Source organism: Seriola lalandi, unplaced genomic scaffold (assembly GCF_002814215.2).
Source record: "Seriola lalandi dorsalis isolate HSWRI2012SDOR001 ecotype SW California unplaced genomic scaffold, Sedor1 jcf7180002054412, whole genome shotgun sequence".
Lineage (NCBI taxonomy): Eukaryota > Metazoa > Chordata > Actinopteri > Carangiformes > Carangidae > Seriola > Seriola lalandi.
In genome coordinates this window covers 938932-957705 of record NW_019524965.1, presented here as the reverse complement: position 1 = coordinate 957705, position 18774 = coordinate 938932, and the positions used below count along the sequence as shown (strand labels likewise).

Genomic DNA, 18774 nt, shown 5'->3' with positions numbered 1-18774 from the left:
TGGAGGGAGGGTTGGGGCCGACAGTGGGGTAGTGGGGTGTTGTACAGGCCACAGTACAGTAAACACCACTCTATCTCTCTATTGTGTTCAAATTTAAGCGACAGCTCAGGTACTTTTATTTTTTACTCCCTCTCATGTCTGAGGATGTGTGTGTACAATGCAGCAGAGAATGACATGACACTTCTGAACAAGGAACAGGGAAGCAGACTGGGGACTGATTAGCCCCATGTTGCGTTACATGGCAGGGTTATGTAAAAACATGTACTGCACCTGCCACTCATGCCACTACAAGACGCTGACGCTTGGGTGCTATGATGGAGGGCAGTGGGTCAGTGAGTAACAGCCCAGCCTTTTAGTGTTTCCTTCCTCACCTTATTTTGGTTGAACCACTGGGAGTGTGTGTGGCATTGTCTGAGTGAGAGATGCATTCAAGCCTCCCTGCCCGTGCATTCTATGTATCATGTGCAATTAGGTATGGAAACAGCTGTGTGTTTATGAGCATTTATGCAGGCATTGTTTGTTTTTGTGCATGCCTGTGTTACTCCTGTGGGTAGAGCACTGGGGTCCTTTGTGGTACTGCTTTGATTTGGGGGGGGGGGAGCTGGAGAGAGCTACTGCTCACCAGAAAACCCTGCTAATCAATTCTGTTTAATTAGTCACTGTGCACTCAGCCCCACCAACCCCCCACAGAGGGGAGGGACTCTGTCAGATTGTGTTTGTCAGCAGCGGAAGGCAAGCCGTGGCGGGATCTGCCTCAGAGGGACAACTCACACTTCACTGCCACCTCTGTCATTCGCCTGTCAGTCAGTGGGCAGACAGTCCAACTCCCCGACAATCACCTTCATTCTCTTCATGTTCTGCCACAGACGGGCCCTGACACACTCTGATTATGAGATTTACACATAATCAAGGCCAGCTTACATACTTTGTGTACCTATGCTGAATACACACCAAAAGAGAAGTATACACACGTTCAATCCCAATGTGTGGTCACAGAATTTTATGTGGAACAATATGCAAACAAAGAACTAACATGAAATTTTAGTTACTTTATTTATCTTTGTCACATTTAAACACTGCTTACTCTGAAAATTTCCTAGGCTGTACGCACACTAGGAGTGGGGAAGTTAATCTTTTGTTTGAGCATGGCCTGGCTCATGTCTATGGGCAGCCTTCCAGAGGGAAATTCAAGGGCGTTTGGAGTGGTTGGCCTGTGATGCTGCTCAGTGTAGGGGAAAGAGTGTGCCACAGTGATATAAAAATGCAACTGGAGAGCTATGATATTCGCTGAGAACAATGGAGCTGCATACAAATGCAATGCCTTCCAACCATTCACTGTATCTTTCAAAGCTATGCAGTGCTTCACAGGCTGCGAGGACACTCCCTAGATATAGCGTTAAGGCTTCTTATGCCACACTGCCCTCAGACAATCCCAGGTTCCTTGTTAGATACCAATTTTTCAAGTGTGTGGTTCAGACACTGGGCTCTCCTTGTCCTTTTTTGTCATTCTGTTCATCAGACAGAGAAAGGGGAGTTATTAGATCCCACAGAGAGGTGACTCAACTCTGTTTTCCCCTCTGATGTTCTACCCCCTCTTTTTCTTTCAAACCACCGCCATTCTTCTCTAATGAATGCCTCTCCCTTGTTTTGACTGGCAGGTCGATGGGGGCGGGGCTTGCTCTGTCGCCTGAGGATCTAGGAGGGGGCGGAGACAGCCAGAGAAGGAAGAAGAGGCTGTCCAGTCGAGGCTTTGAGCGACTTAGCAGCACACAGGTCAGGGTCCCCTTGTCCTCCTCCCTTTTGTCCTCCATGCAACGAGAAATGAAAGAGGGCACTATTTCTTTGTTTCTTTGCATTTGATGTATTCTTTTGTTGCACACTATTTCTAATTAGGTGCTACCCTCAGGAGTCAAATCCTCTGCTCTCCATATTAATATCTTTTTCATTGGGGCCTCTACTACTCCTTTTTCTTCTCTGTGTGTGAGCAAATGAGAGTCCTCTTCCTCTGACGTTCTGATGCTTTTGCGGCTGCTGTGACCGGGAGTGTAACCGGCTCTCTCATCTCTCTCTGTTGCAGCAGATAAAAGCTCAGGGCTGCAGAAAAAGCAGTCTTCACAGCGTCCTCAGCTCCAAGCTGGCCAATGATGTGGCTCAGCTCAAACAGAAAGCCCAGGGTAAAAAGAATCTCTCAGGGACTTGCTCCAGGGACAAGGAGGTTTCGCCCTGCAATTCCAACCTTAAGCATGGGCACAGAAGCCAGGGCACAAGCAAAGTTGAATCCCGGCGAGAGTCTGGGGGACAAAGTGACACAGGTAGATACCGGCAATCACAATATTGATTGTGCCCCACACTGCTTTGTTCATAAATTCATGAATTCCTAAAGATGCACCAACAATTCCTAACATAGATTTGAACTGTGATTGGTTTTGCAAACTTTCTCAGCAGCCAGTGTGGACAGTGGCCCACAGGAGAGCTGGACTGGACTGGTGCGACGTGGACGTAAAAAGGGATCCACCACACTGACGCAGGGTTCCTCCCGTCTGAGCCAGCCCAGAGCGAGGGTTCTCCGAGGTCAGAGACCGGAGGCTATGGCGGAGGGAGAGAGCTCTCCTGCAGAGAGCGACTCCTCTGATCAAGGTGAGGCAGTGAATACTGAGTTTGTTATGAGACATGTACAGTGATAGGTAATGAAACTAGCCATGGCAACCCATGACTCAGAAGTAAACATATCCCCTCACAACAAGAAAGCCCTGGGATTGACTCCTGTGTGAAGTCTGCATGTTTTCCTGTGTTGGCGCTGTTGACTTCTGGTTTCTCTCCTTTACTCCCACATAGACAGACAAGTGAGGTGGACTGGGGATTTCTAATTGGCAAGCTATGAAAGTGTTATCTGAGTGATGGAACAACCACCTGTTAAGGGTGTTCTGGGTGGCTGACTCCAAAAACATTGACCCTACAGAAAAACACAAAATGAATGCAGTGCTTAACACACAACTCGCATGTTTCAAGTTAAAAATAAAGAAAGAACCCCTGACATAATCATATCTGACCAGAGAATCACTAACACATTGAATCAGGTATCATTTTAAGATATGCAATGCAGGCATGCTTTTTGTTAATTTGTAAAAGCAATCATAGGTGAGTGGAAAGGTGTTAGTTGACAGGGGTGTGCATGGACATTCGACACCTCAGTGATCGGCCTTGTTGGCGGATCTGGGCTAGATGTGCAGCCACAGCTGTGGACACTTGCCTGTGAGAGGCTTTGACAGCCCTGGAGACTAGCTGACTGGGCCAAAGAGCTGCTGGAGCGAGTGCAGTGGCGCATGCACGCACGCACACACAATCACACACACAATCACACACGCATGCACTCCTACACTCCTCGCACACTCGCTCTGTAGCATGTGGGTTCACACCAGGAAATACCACTGAGGCAAAGCACTTCATACATCATTTCTATGAACAGTTAAACTATTTACTTATATGCTAATGAGGTGCCTGTGAAATGATGGAGAGGAAGTTAAAGAACTTCACTGTTTGGTAATGACTTCAGGAGATGGATTTGATAAGCCAAGTGAGTTCATAAAACCTACCATCTCTATGGTTGATTGTTTTTTGTTTTCCACCTCTGTTAGACGATGAAGAAGAGGAAGGCAGTTATGATACTGATGAAGGTCAAGACTACAGAGCCCAACCCCCCAGAGATGTCACTTCTAGCTCATCCATGACAGGTCCGAGTCCCTCATCTGTTGTAAAACTGGAGGCCAATCAGAAAGCCAGGAACAAAAAGCAGAGACAGGAGCTTTATGGTAAGACCGTCCTTTGAAAACTGATTTATGAGTTAACAAAGCTGCCCTACATCTTCATGGGAAGCATCTGTTTTGTGTTTCTCCTCCTGGCTTGTTAGTCTAAGTCTGTTTCTCTAATTGAACTGCACAGGCTCCCAGAGTCTGTCTGGAGCAGAGGGGGAAGTCAAAGTAAGGAAGAAGCCCCCCTGCAGGATGGGGCTGGCCACTGCAGTCAAAAACCACCGCGAAGATCACCGACCTGAAGGGGTCAGAAGGCCAGGTGGCCCTAGGTCTAAGGAGCCTCGGTGGGGCAGCCTTGGGACCAGAGGCAACCGCTACCGGAGGAGCATGGGTCTGGCCACCTTCCCTACCACAAGTGAGAGGCTAAAGAGGGCGACTCGCAAGAGCACCATGTTGAGAGGAGCAATCAATAAGGTTAGCGGAAACTAGTTTTTACAGAAATTTGATTTACTGAATAAGAAAAGCTGATTTTACTAATAAAACTTAAATTTTCTATGATAAGGAAATTGTACAAAAAATAGTGCTTAAAAATTTGTATGATATATCCACATTTCAAAAGTGGTTTTGGGCCATCACAGCCTGCCAGGAAAGTGAGATAAATTTTTAACCCTAAGCATAAAAGCAGCCATAAATAATAGGTACTATGCATGAAACTTGCCACTAAACGGTCTTGATGGGCGTGTCACGTGCACATGCACATGACAGTAAAAAGATGGGGGTTACAGTATTAGATGATGGAAAATTGTCTGTAGCTCAAGCAGAGCCTGGCAGGTATTAGGGATAAAACATTTTGATAACTTGTACACACACATTTTAAATCATACCCACAGTTTAATTAGTGAATGTGAATTAAAAACCTGATTTAATAGCGCTTACAAATTAGAAACATGTCCCCTCGAATAACTCATTTGTACCCTCAAAGGACTTAAATTGTGCACACCATTATGCACATAAATTACCATTTGTGTGTATAAAGTTTGCACCCATTGCTGCCTCCCCCCTGCACCTGCTGGGACCATAACTGGAGTGCCTGCCTAGATATGTCACACACTCACCACTCATCTTGTCAACTTTCACAGAGGAGAAGCTGCTGGTCGGTCGGGGCCCCACCTTCACAGAGCGAGGAGTGCAGCAGGGGCCGAAGGAGCAAGGACCAACAGGTACCAATCAGACGAATTAAAAAAAAAAAAAAACACTCTATCCGCCAAACAGAATCTGTTCTGGTGATGTCTTACTGTCCTAGAATTCTCACCCCGAGGACCGTTACTGTAGAACTATTAAAAGTACTTAGCACATTGCACATAGCCCAACCTCCTGCTGAGTAATCTTAGGGGAAGAGAGGATGGGAGAGGAGCAGTGGGGTGGGGGTGGGGGGCTCACACCTTCTGCTGTGACAGAGTGAAAAAATGTTAGAGTAAAATGGCTACTGATAGGACATGGTACAGGCACTGTGAAGTCCCCGGTGGTTAACTGCTACTTTGAGTGGCATGCTAAACAATTTCTTATTTCTTCTATCACACTTTCTATCTTCACATTAATTTTTTTTTATCCATCCGTTTATTCTTCTGTCCATCCCTTCTGTTATCTGTATTCTGCAGCCAAAGGGAAGAGCAGTGAGTCGGCTGCTGGAGAGCTTTGCGGCTGACGAGGGCTTTCAGATGGATGGCAGCAGCTTCTCAGAGGAAGAGGAGGACAGCAGCTGTTCATACAACAACAAAAGCCCTGAAAGTAAAGGATAACACTGGATGTCTCGCGACAGTGTTTCAAGCTGCAGATAGTTTTAATGATGTTGAAATACCAATTGTGACGTTTGCTTTTCCTCATGTAGTTCCTAACTGTGTCCTGACCAAAGAACGCTTAACTGATGGACTGAAGGTGCTGATCTCTAAGGAGGATGAGCTTCTCTACGCTGCCAGGGTCCACACTCTAGAGCTCCCAGACATGTAAGCACATGTGCAGTGGTTCAGGCAATGGTCTTTCGTGGCCTGTCTATCTAGTAGCTGAGATATGGCTAGAACTGGCAGACAATCAAATTAATGAATTATCCTGAAGGCTAATATTCTTCTAGACATCAATTCATCATAAAAGAAATTATGCAAACTAGATTTATTGGGCTAGGGTAGAAAATTTGGAGTTTTGCATGAGAGGACTATCACCAATTTTGGCCTCTTTTTATCTCTCTTCACATCCTTCTTCCTTACATAACAAACCCTACATCATCTCATACCGAGCACTGAGTGTCAATACTGGCTCAAGCAGCAAAGAGATGCTATAACAACAGCAGAGTGGGAGTAACATATGACATGGGATCCAGGCAAGCATAATACAAGAATCCGAAAATAGCCTCATCTTTTTCTCTCTCTGCTGTGCTTTCTCTCTAGCTTTAGCATTGTCATCGACGGTGAAAGAGGAAACCGACCAAGAATCTATTCACTGGAGCAACTGCTACAGGAAGCTGTAAGTTCACCCTGCTGCACCAAAACACTCTTTGTTACAAGAAAAGCGATCACTTATTTGTTCTTCTTCGCGCAACACTTCTATTTCTCTCGAACATCCTTCTCACCCTCTTTGCATTTCTCCGTTGCCTTCCAGCCTTTCTGCGGCTCTGCCAGTCCCTTTGCTTTCACTCTTTCAACCTCCTTTGACTGTCTCTTTGGGTCACTGAGGCCATCTAAACCTGTTAAGTGAATATGAACAGATGGGAGGCAGGATCTTTAGGTTTGTGTGTGTGAGTGTCTGAATATCTGTTAAACCGAGCTCTGTGTGTGGGTGGGATAATCCCACTAACACCTGGATCCATTCATGTTTTGGTTTAAATGGGAGATGGCGTGAACTTTACATTCCTACTGCCCAAAGTAACAAAGTTGTTTAAAGGCTCAGATCGACAAAGACGGCATATGAAGAGAAGCTAGCTAATGACGACCTAGAGTGATGTAGACGTGTTGTGATGTCAAGCTATTATAGTGGACATACTGGATATTTATTTCACTATAACATTGTTCACCCCTTAAGCTTTTTCTTTTGCACAGTACCTGGGGTGGTTAACTCTTTTTTTTTTACCTAGACCACAATATCATTTGTATTTGTAATCCTCACTCAGTCTCATGTTAAGATACAATTACAGTTTACCCAAGTCATCTATATAATTATACATTGCATAAAACACAGCATATTCTTGGCTGGTATTCACTTGCATTTAGGTAACCTGCGCTTTCTGGTGTGATTTGCATCCAGAATAGAGTGTTAGTTAAAGAAATGGGACAAAGGTCACCTACACCTGCAGTAAACACTGTGAGGATACTGGTCTCTGTGCACTAATAACAGCTGGGTCACTTAACACATCTTACCCACATCTTCTCCAACTGTGGAAAATAAGTCTCCACGGTTGCCAAATATGGCACAGGACGTTGTGTTTGCACACAATGGAGTGTCCGAAGATGACGACCCTGAAGGAGTAGAGCAAAGTTTAACTGGCATGATTGCGCCTTGGATCACTCACAAACAAGGGTGCGAGATAACTGTGCTAGGACCATATCTAACATGGTCTTATGATCATATTTCATCTAAAATTATGAATAATAAAGTAGTAATTATTATAGCTCTAAGTAAATTTTAGACTAGACATAACTGGATTTCCTGTTATCATGGTGAAGTGCAGCATGTATTGAAATTAGCTTCTTTTTGAAGGGTTTTAACTGGCACACATTTTAACTGTAAGTCGTGTGCAATTAGTAGCCATACCCTTAATGTTTTCAATTAAAGCTGAATTAAATATTGAGTAAATATTGTGAGAAACCCTGTTTTTTTCACCTCTCATTAAAACCTGTGTTCAAAGTTAACTAAGAACTATAGTATATCACAGGTGCATAGGATTCAATTAAACTTTATATCTCCTGATTGGATAAGATCTATAGACTCATAGCATTCAATTGTCCACAAGATTAGGATTCATCAGGTTCCTGTTGCAGTTGAAGATCATACTGTATATGAGTCCTTCTATTATCTTGACTGCTTATCTCCCGCTTCTTTCTCTATGTAAACTTGCACGTATGATCAATGTTAGATTCCCCACAATGCCTTCTCACAATGTTGTTTTCTCTCTTGGAAGTTCTGCACCAAGCACCTCTGGCAACTTTAGTCCCATCTAAACACTCATCAGATAGCAGCTGGTTGTAATTATGCCAGACTTCCACTTTTCTTGTCTTTAAATTACTTCAAAAGCCATTCCTTTGACTCTGACACCAATACTCCTATTTCCACTGAGCTCCTTCTCCCTACCCCATGCACACACTCCCCCGCCCCATCCACACCTCATCAGTCAAAGGGTCCCTCGCCATGGCAACAGTAAATGAAAGCAACCTGAAAGAGCCCCCACTGAGTGGCGGATGCTGGGGCTGCCTGCATTGTTGGAGGGAAGATCTGGCAACCTGCAATCACAAGCCCTCTATTCAGGCCCTCTTTAGTATTACTCAGCAAGTCAGGATTTACTGCATCATGGCTTCCGTTCTTTTCAGCCCTGACTGGCACATTGGCATGAGATAAGTGCCGCTTGGAAACGTGGCACAGTGGCTGCCCATGCACAATGCTCCGTTGCTCTCACACTGTTTGTATGTGTGTGTGTGTGTGTGTGTGTGTGTATGCATGCATGTCTATCTGTGTGCGCTTGTGTGCAGCCTGTAATGAATCTTAATTATATTTTTGTCTGGCTTTCAGGTCCTGGATATACGTCCAGAGTCAGAGGCTATGCTCACTGAAGGAACCAGGGTGTGTGCTTACTGGAGCGAACGCTCACGCTGCTTATATCCAGGTTATGTTCGCAGAGGTGAGATATCAACTTTTTCCATCCTGTGCGAGGATCCTGTCTATCCTCAACTATTTAATTGCATGCACACACAATAATTTTTAGTACACCTGACGAACAGCATTTTTGTCCCTTGCAGGTGGGTCATCTGATGAGGGGAAGCAGGGAGGAGTGATGGTAGAGTTTGATGATGGAGACCGAGGGAAGATTTCTCTCCCAAACATCCGCCTCCTGCCTCCAGGATACCAGATTCACTGTGGGTGTTTACTCTCTTTGTAACTAACAGTTTGCCCTTTCATGTTGCAGTGTATTGTCCACCTATAGCTAAATGCTAATAATATTCTACCCTCTTGTTCTTCAGGTGGGGAGCCATATCCTGCCCTGCATGTACCCAGCGGGACAACAGCAAAGAGAAGCTCCAGTCTGGAGCAGGCCCCCATCAGTGACAGACCTTCCGACAGACTCAGCACTATTAATACTGTAACCAACAGTCAAACTCTAACTGTTCACAAAAGAAGACCAGGTAAGAATGTACACTTCTTAGTTACACCTTAAATTAACTAGAGGACTGGCGCCTCGTTGGCTCCCCTGGTATAGCGCGTACCATTAGGACTCAGTCCTTACCATAGCAGCCTGGGATCCAACTCATGGCACTTTGCTGCATGTCATTCTCATTCATTCTCTCATTCATTTTCTCATTTTCTCTCTCTCTCTCTCTCTCTCTCTCGTACAATTCAAAATACATTTCAGTGTGTTTGTACACTGCTCAAATATGCATTTCAACACAATAGCCTTGCAAAATATCATATTTTTGTTAAGTTTATAATGGTTAGTTTTTGTTCACACGCTGTCAGAGAGGTGTTAATTTAAACTCTGGTGATTTTGTGGCTGTGTTTAGTTATTTTTAGTTTTGTTTTTTTACATATTCATTATATTCAGTGGTATTTCTAATTTTGTGTCTACATTACACATATAAATAGAGGGTGGCAAGGGGTTGGTGAAAAATTTACTTAAGAGTTGAATCAATACATCTTTGACACACTATCACCATAAACCTGTGCAGCAGTAGATTTACAACAACAGGATGATTGAACCAGTCACTGTACAGTATGTACAAGTAAAAACAGTCATGCTTAATTATTTGTTTCTTCATTCTAGGGAGACCAAAGGGCTCTGGGAAAAAACAAAAGCAGCAGCAGCAGCAGCAGTCTGAGAATGCCAATAAAAATCCTTCACCTTTCCTGGGTTGGCCCTCATTGGCCAACACCAGGAAGAGAACATCTGACAATCTGTTTCAGCTCAATGGGGCACCCAGGAAGGTCTTGAGAGGGAAGGAGGATGACCTGTTCCCTTTGCCTCAAACCCAGCCACTGGCCTCCATCCCAGCAAAGGGCCTTTTCAGCAGCAGCTCCTTTGAGGTGGACTCCTTCAGCAGCATTGCAAATGGCTACTCCTCCTTCTGTAGTCAGTCTACAGGGCCATGTCCAAGTTTATCTCTAGGCCCCAGAAGTGGGCTGTATGGCCAGAAGCGCAGGCAAGATGAGCTTGTTATGCCAAGGAGCAGGAAGTCTGGACAAGAGTTCCTGGTCAAGTTAGATCATGAAGGAGTGACCTCCCCCAAGACAAAGAACAGCAAGGCTCTGCTGTTGCGAGGTGGTTCTTCCAGTGTGAGTGGTATGCCCAGGACAGAGGTATACTCCCACCCAGTCCTGCTCGTTAAAGACAACAAAAAGGGCGGTGCTTCCAGGGTCGAACTTCTCCTGAAAGGAACCACTCCTCAAAGAAAGCCCTCCCCTGCTTTGCGTCTGGGAGAATATGGTGACTTAGGCTTCAGCTCTCACAGAGAGTGTCACAGCTCCTACTCTGACCTGGATGATGAAGAAGAGGAAGAGGAGGAAGAGAGGAGGAGGGCTGCACTGGCTGCAGCCTCAGGAGGACTAAGGACGGCTGGCCGTTTCCTCTCTCGTCTGTCAGTCTCCTCCTCCTCTTCAGGTTCCTCCAGCTCCTCCTCTTCAGGTTCCCTCTCCAGTTCCAGCGTGTGTTCCTCCGACAATGATTCATCCTATAGTTCAGAGGATGAAGACAGTTCTACACTAATGCTGCAGAGTTGTCTGTCTTCCCACCGGGGGCTCCTGCAACCGTCTGAACCCTCCACTTCTTCAAGGCCACATCAGCACTCTTTCGTGGCCAAAGCTGTGGCTGTTTCCAATGCCAAAGGAGGGCCCGCTGACCAGATGTCCAACAGCAAGTCTTTGAAGAGGAAAGAATGCACCAGCTCCACCTCTAAACCTAAGGAATTCATGAAGAAACCTCGGATGCTTCCAGATGACACCTCGTTTATTCCAAGGCCCAAGATGTCTGCATTCCTAGCAGGGCGACAAATGTGGAGGTGGTCAGGAAACCCAACACAGGTAAGAATAGCCTACCCATGTTACTCCATACCATCAATGTAGAAAAGATTTATCCTTTATCTTTTAAATCATAAGTTCAGTTAACATAGAACATAAGATCAATAATCATCTATCAAAGAGGATTGGTTAAAGTGTCTGGTTTTTCACAGAGGCGAGGTCTAAAGGGCAAGGCCAGGAAGCTTTTCTATAAGGCCATCGTACGAGGCAGAGACACAGTAAGGGTGGGAGATTGTGCTGTCTTCCTCTCGGCTGGACGACCAAACCTCCCATACATTGGTCGAATTGAGAACTTCTGGGAATCCTGGACCTCCAGTATGGTGGTCAAAGTCAAGTGGTTCTACCACCCCGAAGAGACCAAGCTTGGCAAGAGGCATCGAGATGGCAAGGTAAGGTAGTTGTAGCATATTGAACTTTTCAAATGAGATTATTCTTTCTTTCTTGATTATAATAATGAAACCGTTTCTTTTCCCTATCCAGCATGCCCTGTACCAGTCATGTCATGAAGATGAGAATGACGTCCAGACAATCTCTCATAAGTGCCAGGTGGTAAGCAGGGAGGAGTATGAGTGTCTGACTCACATTCAGAAGCAGAACAGTACCTCCTCAGACCTCTACTACCTGGCTGGGACGTATGACCCCACCACTGGTCAGTTGGTCACTGCTGAAGGGGTTTCCATCCTGTGCTGAGCCTCAACGAGGACACTACTGAAGGACTCCTCTGGAGAAAGAATAAAAGTCCATGACTTTACCTACAAGACAGTCCAGCTTTTGGAAGATGGCGAGTGTTCCTTGGGTATGCCTCAAGGACCCATGGACTAAAGGGCAGCACCAAAGCAGGGCTGTCTGAGGTTACACACTGGAGTCTATTGGCATCTAACCTTATTAGAAGTGAAGGAGATGTCCATAACTGGTTGATTCTTACAAGAAGAATAGTAGAAAGCCTGGGTCTTCCTGGGCATCACAAAATTCAATAAGTGGCGTTTCAATCGTCAAACTAATCTCTTTTTAATAGATCCCATGTGATTGACAGCTTCATAACTGGTTTTAGGACTCGTGCATCCAGCTCTTATCATATGTCACCAAAGGAGAGCTGAGATTGCATTGGACTGTGCAAAATAACATGAGGCTGAAAAGCCTCAGCGGACCAATTCTTTAAAGGTAGCCTTACCTGAGGGAATGGAAACAAAAGTGAGGCATGGGGCTCTCCCTAAACCTCTTCATTCCAGGGAAGATGAAAACATGTAAAAGATGTAAAGTTGATGTCTGTAAATATTTTGAAATTTTCCCAATCAAGCCATACACTTCAGTACCTCTCGCCTGTCTTAACTGTTCAGGTGTACATTGTACAGTTCAATTATTGTATTGTTGTCTGTTGTCTATATGTACATAAAAGCTATTTTATATAGGAGTTTATTGTATATATATGAGATGTATCTTTCCATGTTTGCGATTGATTTATTTTTATATGGGTGTAGAATACATTACCTTGTTTTTCCTTTGCTTTGGGAAGTCAAGATTGGAGACGTTAGTGTTGCACTGCATATGCCCTGCTGAGACAGACAGTGACAGACAGAGCACAGACAAAGACAGAGGGATTTAGTCTACAACAGGACAAGACTCACTTTCTGAGAGAGGGGGGTCATCCTGTTTTAAAAAATAGGTTAAGTGGCTTTTGGTATAAGTGTTCTGTTACTTCGCATTTTTGTTATCCTATTTAAAAAAAAACAAAAAACAAACAAACATAAAAAAAACTTTTTATTTATGTACCTCTCATGTTGGTCATTATCACAAGGCAGATCCCACTGGACTGCAATCACGGGTCACAAATGATTGATGAAATGAAGAGTAATGATATGAGTATACCGTTATGACACAATATTTGTGTGTGATGAGTGTCCTGGCATCACTATAATCATGTCCACACAAATCAATTTAGAACAAGACTAGGTCTTTTAATGAAAATGTGTTAAGTGTGCATTGCACTCATGAATGCATAGTTTAGCACATGATTACTTACAAAATACCAAAGTGTCTTTAATACATTTATTTCCTTTATTTAAATTTAACATAATGTCAAGCACCTGTACTGAACTCAAATCAGAAATCACTGGTAACTTAGAATACTTGTCCTTGATATACTTGCATATGTATTGGCTTTGCATTGTGACAATGGTTTCTTGCACATGTACCTGCAGTTTTGTTTAGTACAAAAATATGCAGCAAAAGGCCACCTGGGAGTGTGACTATGAAGGTCAAGGTACTGACAAAGTAAGATGTTGAGTGCTGACAATTTGTTGGAATTAGTCTATTTTAGTTTCATCAGCCATCTGTGTCTATTTTGTACAGTACACGCACATACTCAATGCTAACTGTGAAGGACAATCAGATTCACAAAGCAATGGACATAGAGTAGGTTCACTCAATCTGAAAATTACTTAAGTTTATTTAATTTGTGCCAAGTACATTTTGTCTGTTTTTGTTTTGTTTATGCAATCCTGAGTATTCTTTGTTCACAAAGTTTTATTTTGTTCGCCAACATTTTATTTATTGTCAATGTTGCTGTTTGTTCATGCCAAGAGCGCTTTATGAGAATGTGACATTGTTTTTCTTGGTGTGATGTCGCATTTGCATTTCTTAAATAAAACTGGTCTTGTAGAGGCCATCTAGTGAAAAGAAATAAAGCAACACTGGATTCTTCTCATCCACAAAACTCTGTGAATTAATTCTATTATTTTGCCTCTGTCGCATTCATCTTACTGCATCTCCCATTTCCCTGCAACACATTCATGTTAAACCCAGTATTTCTGCACCTACCTCACCTATTTGAAAACTTAATTTTACCAGATTGTAAAAAACACTTTGCTTTAAACACAGATATAACAAACCTTCGAAGCAGTAGAACGTTACTACCTTCACTAATTATACTGTGTGTGCAGTAGTCCATCCCAAGGCATATTGGAACTAAGAGGGCCACCATGACCACCAAGGGACTGTCAAGAGCGCTTGAAATGCTCCATGAGATCTTTATATATATATATTTTTTAATTCCTTACTATACTATTTTCTTAATTAATGATTAATACTATGACGTTTTTATGACATTTTATGCGATATTATACTAGGGCGTTTTTATGAAGTTTCATGCCATACTATATGCCATACTGTCGTATGACATTTTATGCCGTACAATACTATGACATTTTTATGTTATTTTATGTCATACTACACTATGATGTTTGATGCCATATTATACTGGAACTTTTTTATGACGTTTCACGCCATAGTATTCCATGACATTTCATGCCTTACTATACTATGACGTTTTTATGATATTTTATGCCATACTATACTATGACGTTTTTATGTTGTTTTATGCCATATTCTAAGATGATATTATGATGTTTTAAGCCATACTATGACAATTTTATAACGTTTTAAGCCATACAATGACGTTTTTATGACATTTTATGCCATACTATACTATGGCGTTTTTATTCCTTATTATGAGACGACTTTATGACGTTTTAAGCCATACTATAACGATTTCTTTGACGTCTCACGCTGTACCGTACTATGACGTTTTTCTGTAATTTTATGCATTTATGTACTATGACGTTTGTATGACGATTTATGACATACTATAATATGACGGTGTTTTGTGGTGTTTGATGCCATATTATACTAGAACTTTTTTATGACGTTTTATGCCATACTATAACTAGGGCATTTTTATGAAGTTTCACACCATACTATTCAATGACATTTCATGCCTTACTATACAATGACGTTTTTATGACATTTTATGTCATACTGTACTATGATGTTTTTATGACATTTTATGCATTAATATACTATGATGCCTATATGAAGATTTATGCCATACTATACTATGACATTTTTATGACATTTCATGCCAAACTATACTATGACGTTTTTATGACGTTTTATGCTATACTATAACGTTTTAATGATGTTTTATTCCGTGTTATACTATGCTGTTTCTATGACATTTCATGCCATACTATACTATAACGTTTTTATGTTGTTCTTTGATATATTCTAAGACAATTTTATGATGTCTTAAACCATAATTTACTATGACGATTTTATAACATTTTATGCCATACTATACTATGAAGTTTTTCTGATATTTTATGCATTAATATACTATGACGATTTTTTTACGTTTTAAGTCATACTACACTGTGACATTTTTATAACATTTTATGCCATGCTATACTATGACATTTTTCTGACATTTTATGCATTAATATACTATGACGATTTAATGACGTTTTAAGCCATACTATACTAGGGTGTTTTTATGACATTTCATGCCATACTATACTATGATGTTTTTATGATATTTTATGCCATACTATACTATGGCATTTTTATGTTGTTTTATGCCATAATATAAGACAATTTTATGATGTTTTAATCCATAATATACCATTATGATTTTATAACATTTTATGCCATACTATACTATGACGTTTTTATGATATTTTATGCCATACTACACTATGGCATTTTTATGTTGTTTTATGCCATAATATAAGACAATTTTATGATGTTTTAATCCATAATATACTATGATGATTTTATAACATTTTATGCCATACTATACTATGACGTTTTTATGACATTTTATGGCATACTATACTAGGGGGTTTTTATGAAGTTTCATGCCATACTATACCCATGACGTTTCATGCCATACTATCCTATGATATTTTTATTACATTTATGCATTAATATAATATGACGTTTTTATGTCATTTTATGGCATGCTATACTATGACGTTTTTCTGTCATTTCATGCATTAGTACACTGACATTTGTATGACGATTTATGCCATACTATACTATGACGATTTTATGACTTTTTAAGCTATACTATACTAGGTTGCTTTTATGACATTTCCTGCCATACTATACTATGATGTTTTTATGATATTTTATGCCATACTATACCATGACGTTTTTATGATATTTTATGCCATACTATGGCGTTTTTATGTTGTTTTATGCCATAATATAAGACAATTTTATGATGTTTTAATCCAAAATTTACTGTGACGATTTTATAACAGTTCATGCCATACTATACCATGACGTTTCATGCCATACTATCCTGTGATATTTTTATTACATTTTATACATTAATGTAATGTGACGTTTTTATGTCATTTTATGGCATGCTATACTATGACGTTTTTATAACTTTTTATGACATACTATACTATGACATTTTTATGATATTTCATGCCATACTATACTATGATGTTTTTATGACATTTTATGCATTAAGATAGTATGAGGTTTTATACGACAATTTATGCCATACAATACTATGATATTTTTATGATATTTTATGCCATAGTATACTATGATATTTTAATTAAATTTCATGCATTAATATACTATGATGTTTTTATGACTTTTTATGACATACTATACTATGACGTTTTTATGATATTTTATGCCATACTATACTATAATGTTTTTATGAAATTTTATGCATGAAGATAGTATGAGGTTTTATATGACTATTTATGCCATACAATACTATGACATTTTTATGCCATACTATACTATGACATTTTTATGCCATACTAAAAGACGATTTTATGACGTTTTAGGCCATATTTATACTATGGCGTTTATATGACTATTTATGCCATACAATACTATGAGGTTTTATAATATTTTATGCCATAGTATACTATGATATTTTTATTAAATTTCATGCCATAGTATACTATGATATTTTTATTAAATTTCATGCATTAATATACTATGACGTTTTATGACTTTTTATGACATAGCTATACTATGACGTTTTTATGATATTTCATCCCATACTATACTATGATGTTCTTATGACAATTTATGCATTAAGATAGTATGAGGTTTTATATGACTATTTATGCCATACAATACTATGACTTTTTTATGATATTTTATGCCATATTATACTATGACTTTTTTATAATATTTTATGCCATTATTCTATGACGTTTTTTATGATATTTTATGTATTAATATACTATCATGTTTGTATGACGATTTATGCCATACTATAATGTTTTTATGACATTTCATGCCATACTATCATATGATGTTTGACATTTTATGCATTAATATACTATGACGTTTTTATGATATTTTATGCCATACTGACGTTTTTATGATATTTTATACCATACTGTATTGTGACATTTTTATGACATTTTATGCATTAAGATATTATGAGGTATTATATGACTATTTATGCCACACAATACTATGACATTTTTATCATATTTTATGCCAGACTATGCTATGATGTTTTTATGTTATTTTAGGCCATAATATACTATGATGCTTGTTTGACAATTTATGCCATACTATACTATGACATTTTTATGCCATACTAAAAGACAATTTTACGACGTTTTAAGCCATATTATACTGTGACGATTTAAGACCCTTTATGCCACACTATACATTTTTATGACGTTTCATGCCATACTATAGTATGTTTTTATGACATTTAATGCTTTTGGTATGAGGTTTTAAATGTCTATTTATGCCATAGTACACTATGACATTTTTCTGTCATTTCATGCATTAGTACACTATGACATTTGTACAATGATTTATGCCATACTATACTATGGCGATTTTATGACTTTTTAAGCTATACTATACTATGACAATTTTATAACGCTTTATGCCATGCTATACTATGACTGTTTTCTGACATTTTGTGCATTTTTATACTATGACGTTTGTATGACAATTTATGCCATACTATACTATGAAATTTTTATGATATTTTATGCCATACTATACTATGGCATTTTTATGATATTTTATACCATGCTATACCATGACGTTTCATGCCATACTATGATATGATGTTGTTATGACATTTTATACATTAAGACAACATGAGGATTTATATGACTATTTATGCCATACAATACTAGGACGTTTTATAATATTTTATGCCATAGTATACTATGATATTTTTATTAAATTTCATGCATTAATATACTATGACGTTTTTATGACTTTTTAAACTATACTATAACGATTTTATAACATTTTGTCATGCTATACTATGACGTTTTTATGATATTTTATGCCATACTATACTGTAGCGTTTTTATGACATTTTATACCATGCTATACCATGACGTTTCATGCCATACTATAATATGATGTTTTTATGACATTTTATGCAATAATATAGTATGAGATTTGTATGACTATTCATGCCATACTATACTATGCCGTCTTTATGATATTTAATGCCATACTATACTATGACGTTTTTATGCCATTTTAGGCCATACTATACTAGGGCGTTTTTATGATGTTTCATGACATACTATAGTATGATGTTTTCATGACATTTTAAGCATTAAGATAGTATGAGGTGTTACATGACTATTTATGCTATACAATACTATGATATTTTTATGCCATACTATACTATGACATTTTTATGCCATACTAAAAGACGATTTTATGACGTTTTAGGCCATACTATACTATGACATTTTTATGACGTTTTATGCTATACTATAACGTTTTTATGATGTTTTATTCCGTACTATAGTATGCTGTTTTTATGAAATTTCATGCCATACTGTACTATGACAATTTTTTTACGTTTTAAGCCATACAACACTGTGACGTTTTTATAACATCTTATGCCATGCTATACTATGACATTTTTCTGACATTTTATGCATTAATA

The 18774-nt window shown here is 39.6% G+C and overlaps 1 protein-coding gene across 8 annotated transcripts in view; it reads left to right on the top strand.

Annotated features, from left to right (window-relative positions):
• The window catches only part of bahcc1a (BAH domain and coiled-coil containing 1a), a 63616-nt gene extending 49885 nt beyond the window's left edge, over positions 1 to 13731 (top strand). For 6 of the 8 annotated variants that reach the window (XM_087175072.1, XM_087175073.1, XM_087175069.1 and 3 more), the window contains 15 exons: positions 1659 to 1773; positions 2078 to 2312; positions 2443 to 2637; positions 3636 to 3809; positions 3940 to 4223; positions 4889 to 4969; positions 5408 to 5537; positions 5638 to 5752; positions 6191 to 6266; positions 8523 to 8631; positions 8750 to 8866; positions 8972 to 9133; positions 9769 to 11021; positions 11171 to 11407; positions 11499 to 13731. In XM_087175072.1, the coding sequence (XP_087031198.1) occupies positions 1659 to 1773; positions 2078 to 2312; positions 2443 to 2637; positions 3636 to 3809; positions 3940 to 4223; positions 4889 to 4969; positions 5408 to 5537; positions 5638 to 5752; positions 6191 to 6266; positions 8523 to 8631; positions 8750 to 8866; positions 8972 to 9133; positions 9769 to 11021; positions 11171 to 11407; positions 11499 to 11708 (3493 nt within the window). In that variant the 3' untranslated portion in view covers positions 11709 to 13731. The remainder of the gene's footprint in view (positions 1 to 1658; positions 1774 to 2077; positions 2313 to 2442; positions 2638 to 3635; positions 3810 to 3939; positions 4224 to 4888; positions 4970 to 5407; positions 5538 to 5637; positions 5753 to 6190; positions 6267 to 8522; positions 8632 to 8749; positions 8867 to 8971; positions 9134 to 9768; positions 11022 to 11170; positions 11408 to 11498) is intronic. The other 2 variants (XM_087175071.1, XM_087175074.1) reach the window with 2 other exon arrangements.
• Positions 13732 to 18774: the final 5043 nt, after the last annotated feature.